Below are 20643 nucleotides of genomic sequence, written 5' to 3' on the forward strand. Positions count from 1 at the left end.
GAAGTATCAGAAGCTCCGTAAATGATGACGCTTCAAACTAATGAAGCAGACTTTTTCTCATTATCTGTGTAGCTCCATTCAATGACTTATATCTGAACTGAATCTTTATCTCCCCTCCTAAAAAATAAATACTTTTAAAAATGAACACACAAATTATTATGTACACTTATTGTTTAAAGATTGAAGTCAAACCTGATCAGTGCAACCAATGTGTGAATGGCGACAGGACAGCGTTGTGTATTTAAATTCATCAGTTCACTTCTGGAAAGACAAAGACTTGTTAACAGGTCGCAGGAGTTTGTCCTTTACTTCTCTATTTTGGGAAATTCCAGCATCTGTTCCTACACTGATCAGTAATAAATAGTTCTCTTTTAAGGAGATAATTCATTTTCAAATTAGCACAAAGGGAAATTTATGAATGCTGCAGATTTCAGCTCCTTACCTTGAATTAGGTTTGTAAAGTAAAAATGAAACTGAATCATCTCTAAGGTAAAGACGGATTCCCACATAAAAATTGAGTTTGTCACCATGAATTTTTCAATATTTGCACAATAGCATAACATAATTTATGTGAATTTAATTTATTTATATCACTTTATTATTCAATGTAGTATAAAGAATTCCATACAATAACCCGAGTCTCTTGTCTATTTCTCATTACATTCAAGTCACAGAGAAAGGCATCTAGTTTGATAGAAAACAAATTGAAATATCAGATGCTGATTTTTGTGTCTCAAATCTAATAGAAACACATGAAGCACAAGTTAGAGCTGACTTTGCTCTTAACTCACCTCCTCAAATGGTTTTAAGAATATTTTGTTTGGAAACTGAATATGACATTATATCTGTAAACCAAATGTTTCATATATTTTTTCCAGGGATTAAGTTGTGTGATTTCAACCTCACAGAAACACAAAACCATATTTTAATTAAGGTGATTCGTACAACGGATGCTGTGCTGTGCAGGACTTTCTGCTTTTTGTGAACCAGTGAAGTGAAAGTAAATCTGTTGCTAAACTCAACACGTGTCGTCGCAGTTCTTTGCGTTTATAAACTTGAGTAAACCGAGTGACTTTTTTTCCATTTCAAGTTTTATTGCTTTTTGAAAAGCATCACAAGCAGAACTTAAGGAAAAAACAACATATCAGAACAGTTTGTTTCATATCTGAGCATGTAAGTGGTGTGATAGAGTCACAAGACAAAAGCCAAAAGTAAACGTCAAGTCTTGTTTTCCAGCTCTGACCTTCACTGAAACCTGCTGCTGCTGCTTTACGTGAGTCAGCGACTGATCAACAATTAGTAACCCTACAGCAGAGCTAAAGTCTACAACACTACAATTCATTCTATTACATACTTTTCTCTTTTAAACATATAACACAAGTAGCCTTCACTGAAGTTCATAAGTTCACCACTTTCACTGCTGAAAAGACAGAAGTGGATTCACTAATTTGACCATTTAACCATCATGTACTCATCTTCTGGGCTGATATTATACTGTAAGTTTAAGGCTCCACTGATGACTGCATACAAAGAGGATCAATGACCTCTCCACCTCATCCCACTATCCAGATGTGAAGCCGAACCATCCTGGATACGTGAGCCGCCATCTTTTACAGTTAATTTGGAGGCAGAGTCTGCACATTACTGTTCATAGACTGGAGCCGCAGTATAATCATGAGTCTTAGCTGTCAATCATAACATTTCACCCTGTTTTCATATCATCAAATAATTAACTAGAAAGTGATTCAATAGAGCTCTTGTGCTGAGGCCCAACAGTCACAGAAATTCCATCAAACTGAAACCAATCACAAGCACTCAGATATCCCTGCCATGAATATGTCAGACTTTTTTTCTGGAGGATCCATGATTTATTCTATGGGAAAACATTGAAAATGGCAACAAAAAAACATCTTCAATCTCAAAATGTTAAAGATAGTAATAAAAAAAAGGTGTCTGGATCGACCCCCTGATCAAGATCCACACCAAGCTGTAATGGGTTCATCCCTGACCCATACCTCATCCTTCCACCAAGTTTCATGGTAACCAGTCCAGTAGTTTTGCCTAGTTTTGCTTACAATCAAAGAGACAGAGGTAAATACATCCATACGTCATTGCCTCCTTTGCTGAGGTAATTTAAAAAAAACATGCACTTTGACTTTTTAGTCTGGTCCATGTCTCATATTCTAACATGGAAGAGATATTCCCCCCCCAAAACAAAACAATGATGATGCTAGAAGTTACCATGGAGCGAGCAGAGAACAGAGCTGACGATAATCATAATAAGCAACTCCTTTCACATTTAATACAACGTTAGAAAACTGTATTTATTAAGGCAGGTTTATGATGCAGGACCACTCATGGCCACTGGGTGAAGCAACATCCTTCAAAAACATAAAGGCTCCCAGAGAGATACAGCACGTTAGAAAACATGTTTGACCGGTGTCTCAGTGTATCATGTTCACACGTGGTGTTTGCTACTTTCTTGTATCAGGTTAGCTCAACTCAGTCCATTTCCCTTTGAGCATTATACAAGTATTCTTTCCACAGTGACAAATAAAAACGGCAGTGGGAGGTACATCCATACTTCCAATCACCTCTTCAGAGAAGATTGGCTGACAACACAGATTCAAAGTCTGTGTTCTTCTGCAGTCTAGGGTTAGGAAACTAGTTTATCTGTAAAATATCAAAATACAGATCATTTTCTGGATCAAAACAGTAAAACAAGGGACAATTATCATTTTTCATTCTCACTTGGATTAGTGGCGCTTGGTTGTTGAAACAGATCTTGCTATTTTGCAAACCCATTATTTGACAACATTTACTTTGGAAGTAAATTGTCCCTTGGTTGACAGTGTGGTATAAATATAAAAGTAGTATTTAAAAAGACCCTCTGTTTTTGTGAAGATAAAAGTGCCCTTACAGTATTTTGTTCTCAAACACTCAAGGTGTGTTCAGACAAAAAAAACACTTTAACTGTGCAAGTTTGTGTTTAACAAACATCAAATGTAACAGCACAGAGATCACGGCTGTTATTTGTTACTAGATATATGAACATTCATTCAAACGTGCGTGTGAGAAAGTTCATTATTGAACTGTAATGACTTGTTCGGTCTAAAGCAGTTTGTTTCAAACTGTTTTTTTTTGCTGGGAGGGGGTGGCAGCGATGGTCGCTCGCTCTAAATAAACATGGAAGACACCCTTCCCCTTTTTCCCACTGTTCAGAAATCAAGCCAGAATATCTTGGTTACGAACGCCGCCATCTTGCGCCAAAGACCTAATTTGGAACCAGTGTCATTGCAGTTACGATCGGGGGATCAAATAATTAGTTAAAAACAAACTTAGCAGAAACACGAACACTTAAACAAACACCAGTGTGATAGACCTTCTATAACAGAAACCATCTTTGACTTTTGTTTTGGACATGTCCCATCTACAAATATGGAAGGAGGTGGGGATTATGACTTATACTGCAGTTTGCCACCAGAGATCGGTGAAGACACTCTGGCTTCTCTTTTAGGAGCCACCATGTTGACCATCTGTATTTATCTATGCTCCACTTCCTGTATCGGTCATTTCAAATTAAAACTGAGAGCAATGACTATTTCATGACATTGCAGCAAAAGGCCGCAATAATGTATAGAAGATAAATCTATTTTGTTCCTGCCGTTTCCTTCTGGACATGCACCCTCCAGTAGAGTGCTGTGAAAATAAACATTATAAATTTGAGTGGATGAATCCTGGTCTCCTTCCATCACTACGCAGAGCGAACATGCATCTCTCAATTCTGACAGTTGAATTCTCTCTGTAAAGATTCACTGGACACACCTTAAGAGTGAAACACACACACACAAACAAGCACAAAAAAAAAAAATACTTGGCAAATCCAAACAAAGAAGGTGAGGTGGTGACATGCAGCACAAGTCCAAAAAGATATATCAAGCTAAGTGCGAGTGCTGAAAAGAGCTGGTGACAGACATCCCAGAGTATCTGCAGTCACGTTTCCATCCATTTTATCACGGAAGCTTCCTGTTAGAGCGTCCTGTGTCCTGAAGCAGAAACCACCAGTATAATGTGCGTGACACGGTACCGTTACGTGCTTGAGGGTTCGGGGCTGGACGGACAGGAGGAGGAGGAGGAGAGCAGCTCAGAGGATGGAGGTGGAGGATGTTTTCACTTTCACAGCAGCATTTTGTGTCCCGCACCAAAGTCTAACCGCTTCACCAGCCTGTTGAAACATGGTAGACACGATCAGAGAGCATCTTCTGCAGCTTCTATCTCACTCACAAACATGCTTCAAAATAATTTAAACTTTTGAATAACGAGACAATATTTGCTGCTTTCAGGAGATATGGCAAACAGGGAACAAGGAATATCAAAAATAAACACAAGTGATCATTAACTCTAAAATAGAAATGTTCCTCCAGTGTTTTTTAACTGTGATGTCATCTCCTAGAGAATCTCCAAATAATTTTTCTAAAATCTGCACAAGGTAACAAGTCAATAAACTGAAATAGATTACTTAAGTACAGAAATTGTGTTTCAAAATAGATAAATACAAAAACACAAAAAAAACATTAATCGATAACATTTCTACAGACATATGCACCAAATGTGTACATTTTTAAGTTTTTGAGATATGACATTTTTTTCTCTGCTCCTCTCTGGCCACTCTCCAACACCATCAAGCGTTATGAAGACAATGACATAATCTTGAACGTAAAGGATAGGAGGTTCGTACTTATGTATATGTTTATCCATCTGACCAATAGATTCGTAAACATCTGTTAAACCTGTTGCTCCCTACAGGACAGAGCACCTCACCCCTTGTTGTAAAGGCCGTTGGTAGTAGGAGTTTCTGAGGAGTTCTGGCCCGTCGGCGCCCCCTGTCCTCCGGCTTGACCTCTGCGATTAGCTGTCTGTTCGTTGACGTATTCCCGACACGATGCCAGCTTAGACTCAAGGTTCTGTCAGAAATGAGGTGGAAATAAAGGTTCAACTGTTTTAAGACATTCCTTCCACAACCGCAAATGTCAACCTCATGGTGGCGCAAGAGGGTCACCAGTCATTAAGATTTATCCTCAAAGAACCATGAATAAAATGTCATGGCGATCCAGCCCATATACTGTATGTTAAGATGGAACGACATGACAGCTCCCCAGGAGTGAAGACAAAGTGTCTGGATCAGCCCCTGGCTGGCTGCAGTATAGATCACAATAAGTCAAAGTAAATGTTAAATGAAAATGTCTAAAAGATTGTTTCTGTCTTTTTACGCAGGTGAACACCTGCTGCTGTCCACAGAGGCGCCACTGCTGCTGCACAAAAAGCTGATCACCTGTTTATTCAAGATGATGTCATGAACAGTTCTCAAGATATTAAAGCCAGACAGACTTTAATTTTAGATAAATATATATTTTATGTTCATTTGGTTCTGTATTTTCTTGTTTGGTGAATATTTGGATAAAATCATTATGTGTGTTTTGCTTAACATGAGCATTAAAATGCATTTAGCCTCAAAGTGTAAAAATACATGACAGGAGGATCTTTGTCAGTGAATGTAACCCAACACTACAGTCTGGGCACAGACCGAGTTCTTGTTCGATTTGTTCACACTGTGAAAAACACGAGGAAAATGGACACATTACGACAACTATTCACTCTGCAGTTTATTGCTTCTCCAAATCAATTAACTCTTGAGCTCTGGGAGAGGCGGCTGTTTGTGCTGTTTGATGAGCCACAGAGAAGAATAACCGGAGGCAATGTGCAGAGACACATGACAGGTCATCATATGAGAAAAAGCACAGAGAGTGAACAGGTTGATTTAGCACAGTTCATCTAACACAGAAGTTCTCTTATGTCCATGAGAGCACTGGGTCAAAAATCACAAGAGCCGTTCTCACCCCGACTTTCCTCAGAAGTTCCCCGACGATGTTGAGGGCCGAGATTCTCGCCGAGCTGGTGAGAGGAGTCGCTGAAAGGCTTTCACCTGCAGACACAAACCAGCTGATCAGTCCATAATGTATATAAGTGAAATCTACAGTACTGACTGGTGTCATTTTGTTCCTGCTGTTTCCTTAGGACATGCATCCTCCACTAGAGTGCAGTGAAAATAAACATTTTAAATTTGAGTGGATGAATCCTGGTCTCCTTCCATCACTACACAGAGCGAAACTGCATCTCTCAATTCTGACAGTTCAGTCCAGAGAGACACTTCACATTGATATAAAAAAAGAGAATTAATCCATTACCAGAATCTTCTTTGTAATCAACTAATTGATTAGATTAGGAATCCTGTGCTATGTTAGCATTACATTATAATACTCCTGGCTCAATATGTGCCTTAATTTTCTCTATTAAACTTAAACTATTAATTGATTTGATTAGATCTTCTGGAAAATAATATTTGGTTAATTCTATATTTAAGAAAAAGAAGATCCATTAATTATTTTCTGAGAAATCAACAAAAAGGTTGAAAGTTTTTCTATCTCGCAATGTTGAAGAAAGTGGAAAGAAAAAGTCCTAGATGCCCCCCCGATCCATATCCACAACAACATTTTAAAGGTTGAACCCTGAGTTTCATAAAAATCTGTTCAGTTGTTTTTGCTCAATCCTGCTATCTCACACTGAGACAGACAAACAAACGCAGATGAAGACTTAACCTCCTTGGTGTAGGTAATAAAATGTGCTTCTCATTGTTTGCAGTAATAAAGAAAACTGCAGCACAGATTGCAACAAGTTCAAGGTGACGACTGTAAAGATGGTTTCCCTGCAGCCTGAGAGCAAGTGTTCCAACGAAGTGAACCAGTCCATGGCATCAAAACACATTGTGCCATCTGGCTGCTAACCTATATTTCCCACGTTGTAGTTTAAAAACACAAACACAAACTGGCTCCCTCCCGAGCAGCTGATGAACTGACCTCTGCTGCTGGAGGGCGGAGGTGTGGTGAAGTAGTCAGACTGGGCTGGAGGTCTGGACGGCGTGGTGGTGACGGAGGGGATGGGCTGGTTAGAGGGCAGAGACATGGTTTTGTCCTCAGTTCCTTTATATGGAGGGGTGAGAGGAGGGGTGGGCAGCCTGGCCGAGGAGGAGGTGGAGGAAGAAGATGGAGGCTCTTTGACGACACTGGTGAGAGAAGGCTTCCTTTCCTGTACCTGCTGTTTCTGTTGCACTGCCAGCTCCTGCCTCAGGTCTAACACACACACACACACACAGTAACATTCACTGTCATTTTCTTCATTGACATTGAAGAAAATAGTTTTTTAAGGATTTTTAAGTTTTAAGCCAGGAATCAGACTCACGCAGTAAAAGTCATATTAGGACTTGTGGGTATTGTGTTTTAAATCTGTCTACCTCTGGCTTCGTCCTTCAGTCTTTGAAAAGACTCCAGGAGATTCTCCTTCTCGTCCAGCTCACTCTCGAGGAAAGCATTTCTCTCTATCACTTGGTTCATCCTCTGCTCAAAGTCCTCCAGTGACATGATGGTTGCCCTGAAACACACCGGGCAAAAACATTGAGAGGTCAGTGGATGATGTGAAATGATTCTGTGTATTAGAAATTCGTCATTATTAGGCAAATGACCAGATGTGGATTCTGCACGTTCTGCAGATACTCCAGCTCTTAATTCCTGTCAGCTCCTCAACAGTTCAGTGGGTGATTTCAGAATTTATCAAGAAAAATTATGAATTATTATGCTTTCTAAGCATGTTTTATGCAGCGGTAGAACAGGTTTACTGTTTGGGGTCTGGGCTCCAACTTAATCAATCCCCCATGTGATTACACAGGAATGATGGGAGGGATGAGCAAACACTTGTAACCTCACGCTGGAGCCTGCAGGTAGATGCTGGGGTGGTGGAGGGGCTGAAACCACCGGTAGCAATAGTGCAGCAACAGTGCAAGCGAAGGGGATGATAGGAAATTTCCCTCTGCTCAAATAGGCAGAGATGGGCGGCTGTGGCTAAGAGGTAGAGCGGTCGTCCTCCAACCTGAAGGTCGGCAGTTCGATCCCCAGACTTCCCCATCTGCGTGCCGAAGTGTCCTTGGGCAAGATGCTGAACCCCGAAACGCCCCCCATAGAACAACAAAGTGCTGCTAATAGATGCACTGTATGAATGTGTGTGTGAATGGGTGAATGAAAGCAAAAGCAGATCAGGACATCGATGATCTTGGAAAATACATGAGGCTATATATTGTTTGGGCTTTTCCTGATTTGTACAAAGACAATGTGTCCTTAAAACTTAAAAAGAAGTTTAAAAAAACTGCACTATTCACAGCAAAGGGAGTAACACAGTCAACAACTGGCCTGATTTCTCTCTACAGTCATGACTAAAAGCCATTTAGTCAGACTATGAAAAACAAGTGGTTTTTGTTCAGAACTTGAGCACATTTTTTTTTCTATGGTAGAGTACATAACGAAAAATGTCCTTTAACACTATGTGCGCTTCCTGACCTCTTGGTTCTCTCCAGGTCATCGTTGGCCTGCTCCAGCTCTCTGATGTATTTGTGAAGTTGGTCTCTGACGGCCGTGGTCTCAGCCAGGTCGCCCTCCAGGCTGGAGATTTGCCGACAGGCCTCGGAGTGATGCATCTCATACTTCTCCTGGTAGGAGGCCAGCCCAAGTTTTAGGAGGGGAAAAGAAGATAAAGAACACAGAAGAGGAAGAGAGTTGACGATCAAATTCAGGTAAATAGATTTCAACTTCAAAGCATCTAAACATTAAATTGAACCAAAAGTCAAAAGAAAAGCATCAGACCGGAGATGATATCAGGTATTGCATAAACCCCAGTTTTTTATATTACAATGATGTCGTTCATTCATACCATGTGATGAGAAATGATAGGTTGATCTAAGTTTGAAATACTAGACTGTGACATAATTTCATGGAGATGTCATGATGACATCATTCCCATAATGATATTTTTTCAATCTAGATAAGCTTCTGGTCGTGTCTACAGTCCTATGGTATGCAGTAAACATTGAATTATGCATTGCATCTTGATGTCTTTTATGACGTGACATCATGCGAAGTGGACTAGTTATCTGATCAATATAAACTTTAAACTGTATCTCTCAGATGTCTTGGACAATGTGTCAACCCACTGTGTCGTTTTGAAGCCTTGAGTTTGACATGTTGTCCAGCGCCATCTTGGTTTTTTGGAAACCAAAAGTAACCAAAACTGAGAGATAACCTCTTCACTAAAATGATAATTGACGTTAAATCAGGTGAGACTTAGAATCATTTTCTAATAGACTTCTATAGAAACTGACTTATTTTTCACCCTCTGCTGGTAAATCCAGAGACTAACAGGTTCCAGGCACATCCACATTAGCTTCACTGTCTGGACCCGGAGAACGTGTGGAATTACTACCACTCTGTTACTGCATTATGTTTAACACAGTGAAAACTCTGAGTGCCGGACATTTGCAATTATTTATATTATAATGGTAAATTATGGTCTGTGCCAATCTCAGAGGAGACACTGAGGCTCGCACAAGAACAGGCATCACACAGCACGACACTGTGTCAAGCTTCAGCATGTTAGAGCAAAATTCCACGAAGTCTCTGCATACTGGACATGCATGCTGTCTGAGATAAGGCTGGTTTACTGCGCTGACAGGGAGCACAAGTCTCCTTAACTGCATATTTGAATAAATATATGTTTATAATTGTTTAACTTGGAAAGATTGCAATGGGTCCAAAGACATTTGTCGTGGATCTAGACAGAGGGATGGCCCTTTTTTAACAATACAAGACATGATTCAGGGTTCTTGATGAAGAAAAAACATTAAGGGGACTCATATCTATGAATCAGTTTGGTGCGGGTCCAAATAAAAATTCAGACCTCGTAGATTGAAATTTAATATAGCTGAGATTATGTGGATTCATTCAATTAAGGACATTACAATTTCATGATCTGCACTGTTTTGTGATGTATGCACCATTCCAGCCTAACGGCAGTTAATGTATCTGTTCTCAGAAGGAAGATAAACTTGTTTTGTTAGGAGAGAAAATGGTGTGATTGAACTGTGACATTACTGCAGTCTGATGGAAGAACTCCCATCCCCTCCAGACACAGACCAAGCAGAAGGCATCAGCTGCTTTTTCCCACACTGAATAAGTCCTCTGTGTGTGTGTGTGTGTGTGTGTGTGTGTGTGTGTGTGTGTGTGTATGTGTTCAGACAAGAGCACCAATGGAGTCTATTCATCACAGGCAAACAGGAGCTATGAAATGCAACTAATATCAGCTGATGAATAGGGAAATAACCAGTCAGATCCACTTTAAACAGGCAGTCAGTTGATTCCATGTTATTAAAATAACTTTGCACCTCTGGACAACCCTCATAAGGGGCGTTATGCCTCAGTAAAAGCTATAAAAGCAAATTAAGCAATGACTTGCATTAGAGATGCTTCTGAAAGCAAGGAGGTTAGAAGTAAAGACGTCCTTGAGTCTAAGTGAACTGTTGAGTTTGTATATTGGTTGTTTTGTTTCCCTGATGTTTAGGTCTTGTCAATTCTTATTGTATTGGACTGCATAAACCACATTGTTCCATTTGTCTTTGGGTGTTTTAATCTTTCGGTGAACAAGCTTCTGTCTTTGGGTGTTGCTGGTCTTTAAATGTACATGTATATGGCGCTTGTAAGGAAAATTCAGTAACATATGGAATCACTACATTGTTTCTAGTTCTTGTCCCGATTGGTTTTTGATCCTTCACCTTGCATGCGGTCCTTGTGTGTATGTTTTGTGCGCGGCAGTGCTAGGTTCTGATGACGCAAAGCTTGTGTTCCAGTGGGTGATGTGAGTCAAAGAGTATGCATTGTTCAATTTGAGTCTGTGTGTTGAGGCTTCTGTCATCTTCAATGTGCACTGCCCAATCAATAAGGCCAAACTGTGTCCTGCCTGTTTAAAGTAACAACTCTCAACAGACCTACAGAGGTTAAATACCTGAAACCTCCATTTAGTCAATGAGAAATTAAGAGGCCTTTGAGATGAGAGGTGACATGTCTTTGAGAACCGAAAGAAAGTCCAGTTGGCTTTGAACAACTTTACAAATCCTTAAGAAACAAGACTACTCCATCTATCATAGTGCAGTGAGGCAGAACTGCTTTTATTCCCAAACTATTTAACCATCCACAGCTCAAAGGTTTATTTGTTTATTCATCTTTCTCAGAGTTTGAGCTCTGATAACTTTCTCTGTGTATCATATCTACGCTTTAAATGTCTTTATTTTCAACTTCTTGTTTATTTGTTACGCTGCAATGTGGGTAATGTACCTTGTAGTTTTCTAGTTCCATACGAAGGCGGTCGTTGGCGACAAGCAGCTCGCGGTTTCGCACCTCGCACTGCTTCAGCTCCGTCTCCAGCTCGCCCTCGTAGTCACGACTCATCTGCTGAAACTCCTGCAGCTCCTCTTGAACTTCTTCCGCACTGATCGCACACAGATGCAGAAAATAAAAATCACGTGTTATGTTATTCTTTTCTTTTCAACAGCGTTTCTGTTAGCATAATTAATTTGGCAAACAAATCTCACACAGAACAAAATGACCAAGTCTAAACCAGACGTGTTTGGATGAAAAACACAACCTGACCATTTTCCCACTGAAAGAAGATCTGTCCTTCGTGGATTTTATACAAAAGTCTTAATACCACAGAAAAGTGTTTAAAAGGAAAACACCTCAGGGTTCATTATAGTTTGTCTTTCAGGAGTTTCAACGGCTCATATTTCTACAAACTGAAATGGAGAGCGAATACAAAGTACTCATTATTTTTTCAAGAATTTACTACAGAGAATAAGAGGCACTGGAAGGTTCAAAGTTGTGCCAACAAGTTGTTATTTCATTGGCACAATATTAACTTTTTTAACTTGTATAACAGTTAAAATGTCATCTGGAGGACTTAAGGGCCTTTGTGATGTAATTTTTGGAAAGTCTGAAAATATTTTTTGACTGTGTTGGAAGGTAGGGAAATATGTATTCTCCTATCACGATGCAGTACAAATATATAACTTTATAATGTGTACAGAGTTAAATCATTTAAGACTTTTTAAGTTGTGAGTGAAAACATATTCTCATCTATCAACATCAACCAGTAAGTTTATAGTGATTTATAATTTTTTCCCAGACACTCGAAGGTCATTGCCTGCTGCCTCCATGTATAACTAGTTTAATACAGAGGACAATTATTAACAGGCAAAGGTTGCCTAGAATTCACAAAGTTTGAGTTTAGAAAATAAGACATGAATAACACCTTATTTGTTGCCGAGCACTACATTACTTTTTATAGGATTTAGTTGTTTGTTGATCTTGAAGATTTATGAAATAATTCCTTAATAATGAGCTATAATAGGATAGGGCGGTTTTGATTTGATGTTGGTTATGCTTTTTAGTCACTGTATTGTTGAGTTGTGAGTCTTTTTGTTCGTAAAAGTGATGTGGTTGTGTGTTGATGTTTCTCTTGTATTGAATTACTAGTACAGAAAATGTGTGGGTGTCCCAGGAAGAGTAGTGACTGACGGTGACGGGGGAAATAAATAAACAAACATAAACACGGGGGGAACCACACCTCTGTTGGTGCCTGACAGCTTGTTCCTTCCAGTACTCCAGCTCCTCCTCCAGGGACCCAAACTCAGGAGGCTCTGGATCCCCCATCTCCGGGCCAGGTGGAGAGTTGACTCTCCGGTGACGCACCAACACTGATCTAGGGTTCCAGTGAAACGAGACATTTAGACGTTTACTGTCAACATTACACTGTTTTTAATAGAATAACATTACTTATGGCAGGACGTGATTACAGACGACTTTCCTGCAATTTCACGTTAATTTGGCCTATGTGTGAAACAACAATTAACTCTGTATTTATTTATTTTAACTCTGTAGATAAAATCCCAGCTTTTTAGACCTTGGTTGCAGCAGTGCGCTTAGATGGGAGAGATAACGGTAAAATCACATGAATGAGTTTCAACCAACTTTTAATAACGCGTCCTTGAATATACAATGTATGACGAACTAAATTATTTATTCTAACGATTCATAAACACATTGTTGAAATCAGTAAGATGCGATAAAAAGTGAACCCAATCCACAGTGAATACAAGATTAACATGAAGTCTGGCGACAACAAAACAACGGGACCCTAAGGCAGAAGATAACGGGAAACTCTAACCCTCATGGGGTTTATCATTAGAAACACCTGTTTTATGAACCCTAGATACGGTTAGCTCAAACTATTCACAACAGACCTGTAGGAACACGGTATAAGAAGTCAGCATGTTCCTTAGCCGGCTTCTTAGTGCAGATAGATGAGCTAGTTGGGCTAACGGAGTTTAGCGTTAACCGTTTAAATCCCAGCTCAGACAAACAGCTGTAACTTACTCTCAGCTGCAGATCACTTCGTTCAACGTGGCGTGAACGAGTTGTTTTCCTTTTCCTCGACCTCCTTCGGGCGCTGGTTTCACAAACCAGCAGTTTCTCGCTCGAGTTAAATGTCGAAGAAGAAGAGAAAGAAACGTGTTGCATGAGTTTGATCCGGTAAAGTTCGCTCAAGCTTCGGGACGACGTCGAACAATACAAGCGTCCATTCATATGGTGCAGAGCAGTCCACCAATCATGAGTTAACGACAGCCTGGTTCACCGATGCCATTGGTCCATTGTATGTCAATCATATAGTGATAGGCGGGATCAGAGTTATTATCCAATCAGAGAGGTGATATAAGTGTAGAGGAATATCTGCATAATCTTCACAGTCGACTCCAGACGTGTTGATGGATTATAAGTAAACGACCATGATTACTAGTGACTGAAAAGCCCGATCACAAAGAGACACAACAGGACAACGGAGACAGACAACAACAAAAAAGAGACACAAAACAATTACAGAGAGACACCAAACCATCAGAGAGACACCAAACCACCGAAAAGAGACAGAGAAGCACCCTTAGGAGACAATACCAAATATAAAAAGACCCAATGCGATTAAAATGAGACATAAAACAATTATAGAGGGGAAATGGCATATCTTTACCTACAGAGACCAGAAAGAAAACAGCCAAAATGACACACAAACCATTCCAAAGAGACACAAAACAATATACAAATACATAAAACGACTTAAAAGAGACACAACAGCAATCAGAAAGAGACACACAAAATTAATACAAAATTACCAAAAAGAGAAAGAAGTAATTATAAAGGCAGGAAGAATAAAGGGTACACATTATAACCACAGGAGCAAAAACAACAAACAAACATATTTTCTGAAAAAAGTAGAAACATGAAGACAATTTTACCAAAATTAGATACAAAATAACTGTAAAAACGGGAAGAATGACCTTAGAGAAAAACATTATGATCATGAACACACTCAAAACAACCACAAAGAGACACGAAACAACGGACAAAATGATCATAAAGAAACATGAAATCTTCACATAAAGACAAAATTCAAAAATGAGAATAAAAACAACTAGAAAGACAAAACTATTCCAATAATATGAATCAATGAATCAAAACAACTTAATTGAGATACAAATCTACTAAAAAGAGATACACAAAGTTAACAAAGATGCAAGATGACCAAAAAAGACTGAGGGAGTGCTCCCTCTCATGCCCCTCCTCTTCTCCTTTCCTCTATATCATTTTGCATGAATGGTTAATGGTTTTATATTTATATAGCGCTTTCTAGTCTTGATGACCACTCAAAGCTCTTTACAGTACAGTTTTACATTCACAGACACATTCATACAGTGCATCTATTAGCAGGACTTTGTTGTTCCATGGGGGGGCAATTCGGGGTTCAGCATCTTGCCCAATGACACTTCGGCATGCGGATGGGGAAGACTGGGGATTGAACTGCCGACCTTCAGGTCTGAGGACGACCGCTCTACTCCTCAGCCACAGCTGCGCATTACTATTCTCAAGTATTACACCTTAATGCAGGAAAGAGTGCTCCCTCTCAAGCCCCTACTCCTCTTCTGCATCTGGCCATTTATATGATGTAAAGTACAGTGGCTACGTTTCAGTTATACAGCACCTGACCCGTTCGTTGGCTCTGATTGGATAATTTAACTTCCTGTTTGTGGTGTCAGAGGTCACACTGGATCAACTCTGTCCTTTTCAGAGGGATTAGTCAGGCCTATCTGATCCTGGTTAATCCATGCACACCATCACCAGAGCATAAAGCTGCCGTATACACACACACACACACACACACACACACACACACACACACACACACACACACACACACACACACACACACACACATACACACAGATCCAATCTGTCTTGTTTCATACACATGTTTTCAGAGTGACATTGCGACCATATCATTAATTTTGGATATAGGTATATTTCACTGCTTAGAATTTAACTTGTATGCTTTTTTTCAAACAGGAATAAAAAACAAGATTGGTATCACTTGCGATGATATGGCAGAGTAATAGGGCCACTTGAAGAGAAAAATCTGGGATTTTGAGAATAAGGTCATATTATCATGAGGATAAAGTCTTTTTACAAGAAAAAATCCTAGCATAAGAAAAAGGTGTAATTTTTAGGCTATGTGTCATTTTAGAAGGGGAATATCAGATCTGCCTTTTTACGTTCAAATTTGAAATGTGGGGTGTTTCTTTAAGTTTAAGTAACATCTTTGGCATAACATCAAAAGTTTATTGACATTTCACTGATAATCTCTCTTGTGTCTTGAGCTCACAAGCTCAATATAGATTAAAACGGCTCAGGTCATAAAACAAAAATTTGACACAGATCAGATCCACACGAAGAATGTGTGACCCATCAGAGTGGATATTCTACTTCAGTGGAGTAATTTTTATGATTTGCATATTAATGAATATTTACAATGGTTAATTGCAGTTAACCTGGGACTCTTGGAGAATCTTTAACCAGTTGGTAACTCAGCCTTACCAGTTCAACAGTCTTTGTGGTTTATGCCTGAACCATTTCCCGGACAAAATAATCCCAGCAGTAACATCACATTTATTCAACAAGAGAGAAGTGTTTGACTCTGATTTATTCATCACTTTTAATGTCCAGTCCTTATGTCAAATTGGACATACAAGTTTTCACTCAACAGAATAGTCCAATAATACAGAAGCAACAAAATAGTTAAAAATCTTACTATATTGCAATATTACTATGTTCTGAACAATAAATAATGTTATTTGAGGTTTTATATTCGTGTTGAACATGGAAAAACAGATATCCATAAATATTATGTACAACACAGAGTTATACACCAATGACATAAAACTGTGTATCTATTGTACATGCAGCAATTAAATATGAAACTCTCTTCACTCTCTTTTGGATAAACAGAAGTAAACTACACAAATCTTCCAACTTCACTAATTAATATCTACGCGAAGGTAAATAATGGGTCTGGTGCAGGTAACTGAATGTGTTGCATGATAAGGTTTCTGGGCTGATGGCAACCTTTGTGATCATTCAAGTAAGAGGACAGGATTGAGAAAGTGTAGTAACAGATTAAACAGGTTAAAATTAGGACAGACAACATAAGTGGGATGCACCGACAAATATCCTGTTGTAGTTAGACAAAATGAGCCCTTTTACTGGTAGTGCTAAGTGTAGCATCATCCTCGATGGGAAAGTTCAAAATGTCATTAATGTACTTATAATCTTTTTTACTGCTGCATATATAAATTGGAATTGAGTTGGATAAGAAGATGTATACTATCATGTCTGTTAATACTAAAATCCATCTACAGTCAGCTAGTGGTGAGCTTATTAGCATAATAACCAGAGACAGACCAGCCTCCTAACTAAAGCTCAATATTACATTTCTTTTGTATATTCTGCACAAACAAATGGGGTTGAGTTCCATTGATGGGGACAGCGATGAGAGAGTAAAAGAATACATTTTGATCCTGGATTTTAAAAAATTCTGTAAGACTTGTAAAAATGAGTTGCTGATGTTAAGTAGCAATAGCCAACAACTTCGGTGAAGCTCTTGTAATTTTTCTGATGACATCCTGACCTTTCCTCTAATCAACCACTTGATATCTTCAGAATATTATCATCAAAGGTTTTGGTTTGGTTTTGAAGCCTGTTGTGTTATGCTGTCGGTCTGATACATCAGTGCATCCCAAAATAAAAGCATATATATTTATAGTGACTGCACTGGGATATAAATCTCTGTGCATTGATTTCAACTGGTGGCCGCTCACCAGTCAGCCATCAGCTCGTAGACCAGGGGTCGCGGGCAGTGGTCTTATCACCAAAAGAAGGCACAACTAGTGTAAAGAAATAGTGAGCCCGTAAATCTGATCTTAGGCTCTTCACTGCAGGTTCACATTAAAACCATCATAAACTACAACCAGCCGCAGTCCCTAATCCCTACTCAAATACCCTTTAAAATGAGAAGTCCATTGGTCCAAGTTGATCCCATTTGAAACCAAATGTTGCCCTATTGTGATGTAGCAATGTGAGTATTCAAAGGGGCAAAAGTAGTAATGTCCAGTGCTTCCAGTACTTTGGGAATTCCACATATTTACTTCTACAGTGGTCTTCGAAATCCATATCAGTCAAACATTTCGAGTGTATGTGACATAAAAAACAGATAATCTTCAGCTCTCTACACTTTCACTTTGCGAATGCTGGTTTTAGCAAGAGGGAAAACGCCTTCTGTCTTGCTATTGAGCTCAAAGGCTTGAATGACAGACGTGGTGACCCTATTTTCCTCCTTCCTTCAGTCTTCCTTCTGGGTCCTATGCTTTCTTCGGGCCAGCCGGGCCTCACGCATCTCCTCCAATGTTTTACGGGGATCCATGACAAAGGCCAGAGCGACGGTGGCGGTGCCGTCGCCGTCCTGCCGCGAGAAGCACAGAAAGGTGGCCCAGAGGAAGGCGCAGCAGCCCATGAAGGCCGTTCGCATGTATAATGGCATCAGAACAAAGTTCAGAAGCTGTCAGGAGGGAAGAGAACAGAACCATGGTCACCTGAGGTTACGCAGTGGGAACATTACTGATCAGTACTGAGGATCTTTTATAGCTGAAATCAAAACAATTATTTCAATCATTTAAAGTATTTTCTAATGTTAAGAAGCAATTATGAATGTGTCCTTGTTGAATAAGAATTGCATCAGTTATGACATTTAGGCTTGTCACTGGGATTCAGGAAAATGTGGTCTTACTTTTGGATAATTTTACCTTGTACACTTTCTTTAAGTCACAACAATTATTCTAATCTCTTATTTTTGAAAAACACTTGAGGTAAGAAATGCAGAAAATGTCCACAAAACACTAAAACTGAGTTGACATTTACCTGCATAAAAGGCCAGTACATGAGTCCAGTCTGAAAGTGAAAACAGGACATGATGAGTGTTTTGAAGGGCTCAACAGAATCCAAATGAAGATACACATTAAAGATAATTACAGTTTATACTGGATATGTTGAATGTGGGAACCATTTTTCTAAAGAAATTAACTGTGTCCTCCCCCTTTAAACAGAGGAACATGCTAAAAATTGTTACTGTTTATTATCTCGCTCATACTCCTCTGGCTTCTCATACTTGGTATCATTTGGTATCACTGCAATGCAGACATACGTAAGGAATAATGTTTGTTTTTCCTCTAATTTTCGTATTTGTTGATTGAAAACAGCAAAAATAAAAAAGAGGCACCGATTTAAATAAGAAGTTGAGTAAATGGTTTTCTGTCTCTGAGAAATTGATAGATGATTGCATACATTTCTTGAAACAATGAATGTTAATTAATTAAGGGGAAATAAGTTGTATTGATGGTCTATTTTGGCTCAGACATAGACAATGTGCTATTCCTGCCTTCGAAACTACTGTTATTGTAAAATATGTGTGTACTCAGGATCACACCGCCGTGCAGCAGCATGACACTGAAGAGCTTTATAGATTTGGCAGGAATTCAGCTTAAAAACGTCCTGAACTCGCTGACTTATTTTATCCTCTGGCTGAGGTCTCGATTGAAATTACCCCGCTTGCTCCCTGGCGTCGTGCCTGCAGCCGCGGTACAATCTAGGCTAATCTGGTCAGGAGCAGCAGCAGCAACAGCAGCCGCCACTGTGTGCCGAGGCCTTTCTTACCTTCCAGGTGTTGAAGAACTTATCCCTCCAGTCTTCTAAGATGTCATCTTTACCCTCCAAGACGCTCACCCCTGCAGAACAGACAGATAACCATCCGTGCGTCATTACGCACAATCCAACAACTCGTTTTACTCCTCAGGTCTGCCAATATGATGTTTGATTGAGATAAATCTGCATCACCTCACTACCTGTAAGTCTGTAAAGTATATCCCCAGATTTCTGCCTTTCTTAACGCATCTCTCTGATTCTGAGTGCAAGGTGACACAGTTAGCCTTACAATTAATCCTCCTGAGGTTGTGTTGTCATAGTTATAAAGAAGAATACAAATATTTGACGCTTAATCATGGAATAGGAAAAGGTTCAATGAAACCTCGACATTAACACTTCAGATGTGAGATTGCCACAGTCTCACCTGTGTAGAAGACACTGGTGGCCAAAGGTGACGCGAAGCTTTGGTCCAGCAGCAGTTTGCGCAAAACCATCCCGGCAGACTTTCCAGGGAAGCGCCTCTCCAGGGCTCGTAGCCAGAAGTAATTAAAGTTTCCATGGAAACTGATGGCCACGATGGCCACGTTACGAGTGTGTTTCCAGTCCAAGCGCTCGTTCTGAGCCATGAGCTGATGGACCAGGTCACCTCCGGCAAATAAGCAGCCGTACAAGGTGACATTGGCCAGCCAGGGGAATCGTTTGGCGGCTTCTTTCAGCACAGCTCTCCTCATTTCGGCACCGGGAGGAGAAACCGGGAACCCGCTTACAAATGATGCTGAACTGCCCCTGAATTGCTTTAACTCAGCAATCAACACAAAAGCATAGCGGTCAAATAAAAGTGACCGGGCCCTGGTGTCAGCCGGCTGGCCGGCACGAAGCAATCCATCTGTGCGCTGTAATCGGGGGTGGGATTAGACGTGTCCACTGGCAGCAGGAATTACACACATTGCCACTCCTCAGATGACTAATGAGAACACCAGACTCCACCAAAAAAGTTTCCAAAAACTGCGCCGTGAGTACAACCTGCCCTTGCTCCACTTCGGTCACTCGGTCAAGGCTTTTCTAAAGTGTTGCGTCAAGTATGGAAAGTCCCGGAGTCACGTGCGCAAAATGCGTCCCGCAATGATATTAATAAAGAAACTTGCGGCTCCGCTGGAACATGAAGTGAAACTGGATCACTCCCGTCTGCCCTGACTCGGTGAATTATAGGCACCTCTCCGGTAAATCCTGCGGCTCAAGCGCTAATCCGAGGGAAGGTCCCGGGGCTGCTCAGATGTGCGTCCGCGTCTAGCTGCGCCGCTGACATCATGATGCACCGGCGGCGGTTTCCTGCGCGTCCAGCCAGTCCAAGCGCTGTGAGATCAGTGGCGCACAGAAACATTACGGTGAACTCAGCATTCGAAAGAGCTGGGGACCTCCAAGATCTAAACTTTCAAATGTTTAAAGACCCACGAACACACTCTTACTATTATATTAATTTAGAATAAATTGAGCACGTGATTGTATGTCAAGGATGTTTACTTTCCCCTCGACTGAAAAAAAACACAATAGTCAAGTGCATGAAATAACTCATTTT

The 20643-nt window shown here is 40.1% G+C and overlaps 2 protein-coding genes across 2 annotated transcripts; both read right to left on the minus strand.

The window, feature by feature from the left end:
* Positions 1-1124: 1124 nt before the first annotated feature.
* LOC133023237 (nuclear distribution protein nudE homolog 1-like) lies at positions 1125-13549 on the minus strand. Its single transcript, XM_061090212.1, has 9 exons — positions 13365-13549; positions 12556-12690; positions 11268-11421; positions 8445-8593; positions 7349-7485; positions 6915-7187; positions 5898-5983; positions 4822-4964; positions 1125-4225 (listed from the first exon to the last, which is right to left on the minus strand). Exons 2-9 carry the CDS (start codon positions 12639-12641, stop codon positions 4177-4179), a joined length of 1077 nt encoding a protein of 358 aa, XP_060946195.1. The 5' UTR covers positions 12642-12690; positions 13365-13549; the 3' UTR covers positions 1125-4176.
* A 2611-nt stretch (positions 13550-16160) lies between these two features.
* Positions 16161-20129, minus strand: mpv17l (MPV17 mitochondrial membrane protein like). Its single transcript, XM_061090213.1, has 4 exons — positions 19492-20129; positions 19080-19150; positions 18288-18317; positions 16161-17928 (listed from the first exon to the last, which is right to left on the minus strand). Exons 1-4 carry the CDS (start codon positions 19796-19798, stop codon positions 17713-17715), a joined length of 624 nt encoding a protein of 207 aa, XP_060946196.1. The 5' UTR covers positions 19799-20129; the 3' UTR covers positions 16161-17712.
* Between the last annotated feature and the right edge of the window lie 514 nt (positions 20130-20643).

This window comes from Limanda limanda, chromosome 17 (assembly GCF_963576545.1).
Source record: "Limanda limanda chromosome 17, fLimLim1.1, whole genome shotgun sequence".
In the NCBI taxonomy this organism is placed as follows: Eukaryota; Metazoa; Chordata; class Actinopteri; order Pleuronectiformes; family Pleuronectidae; genus Limanda; species Limanda limanda.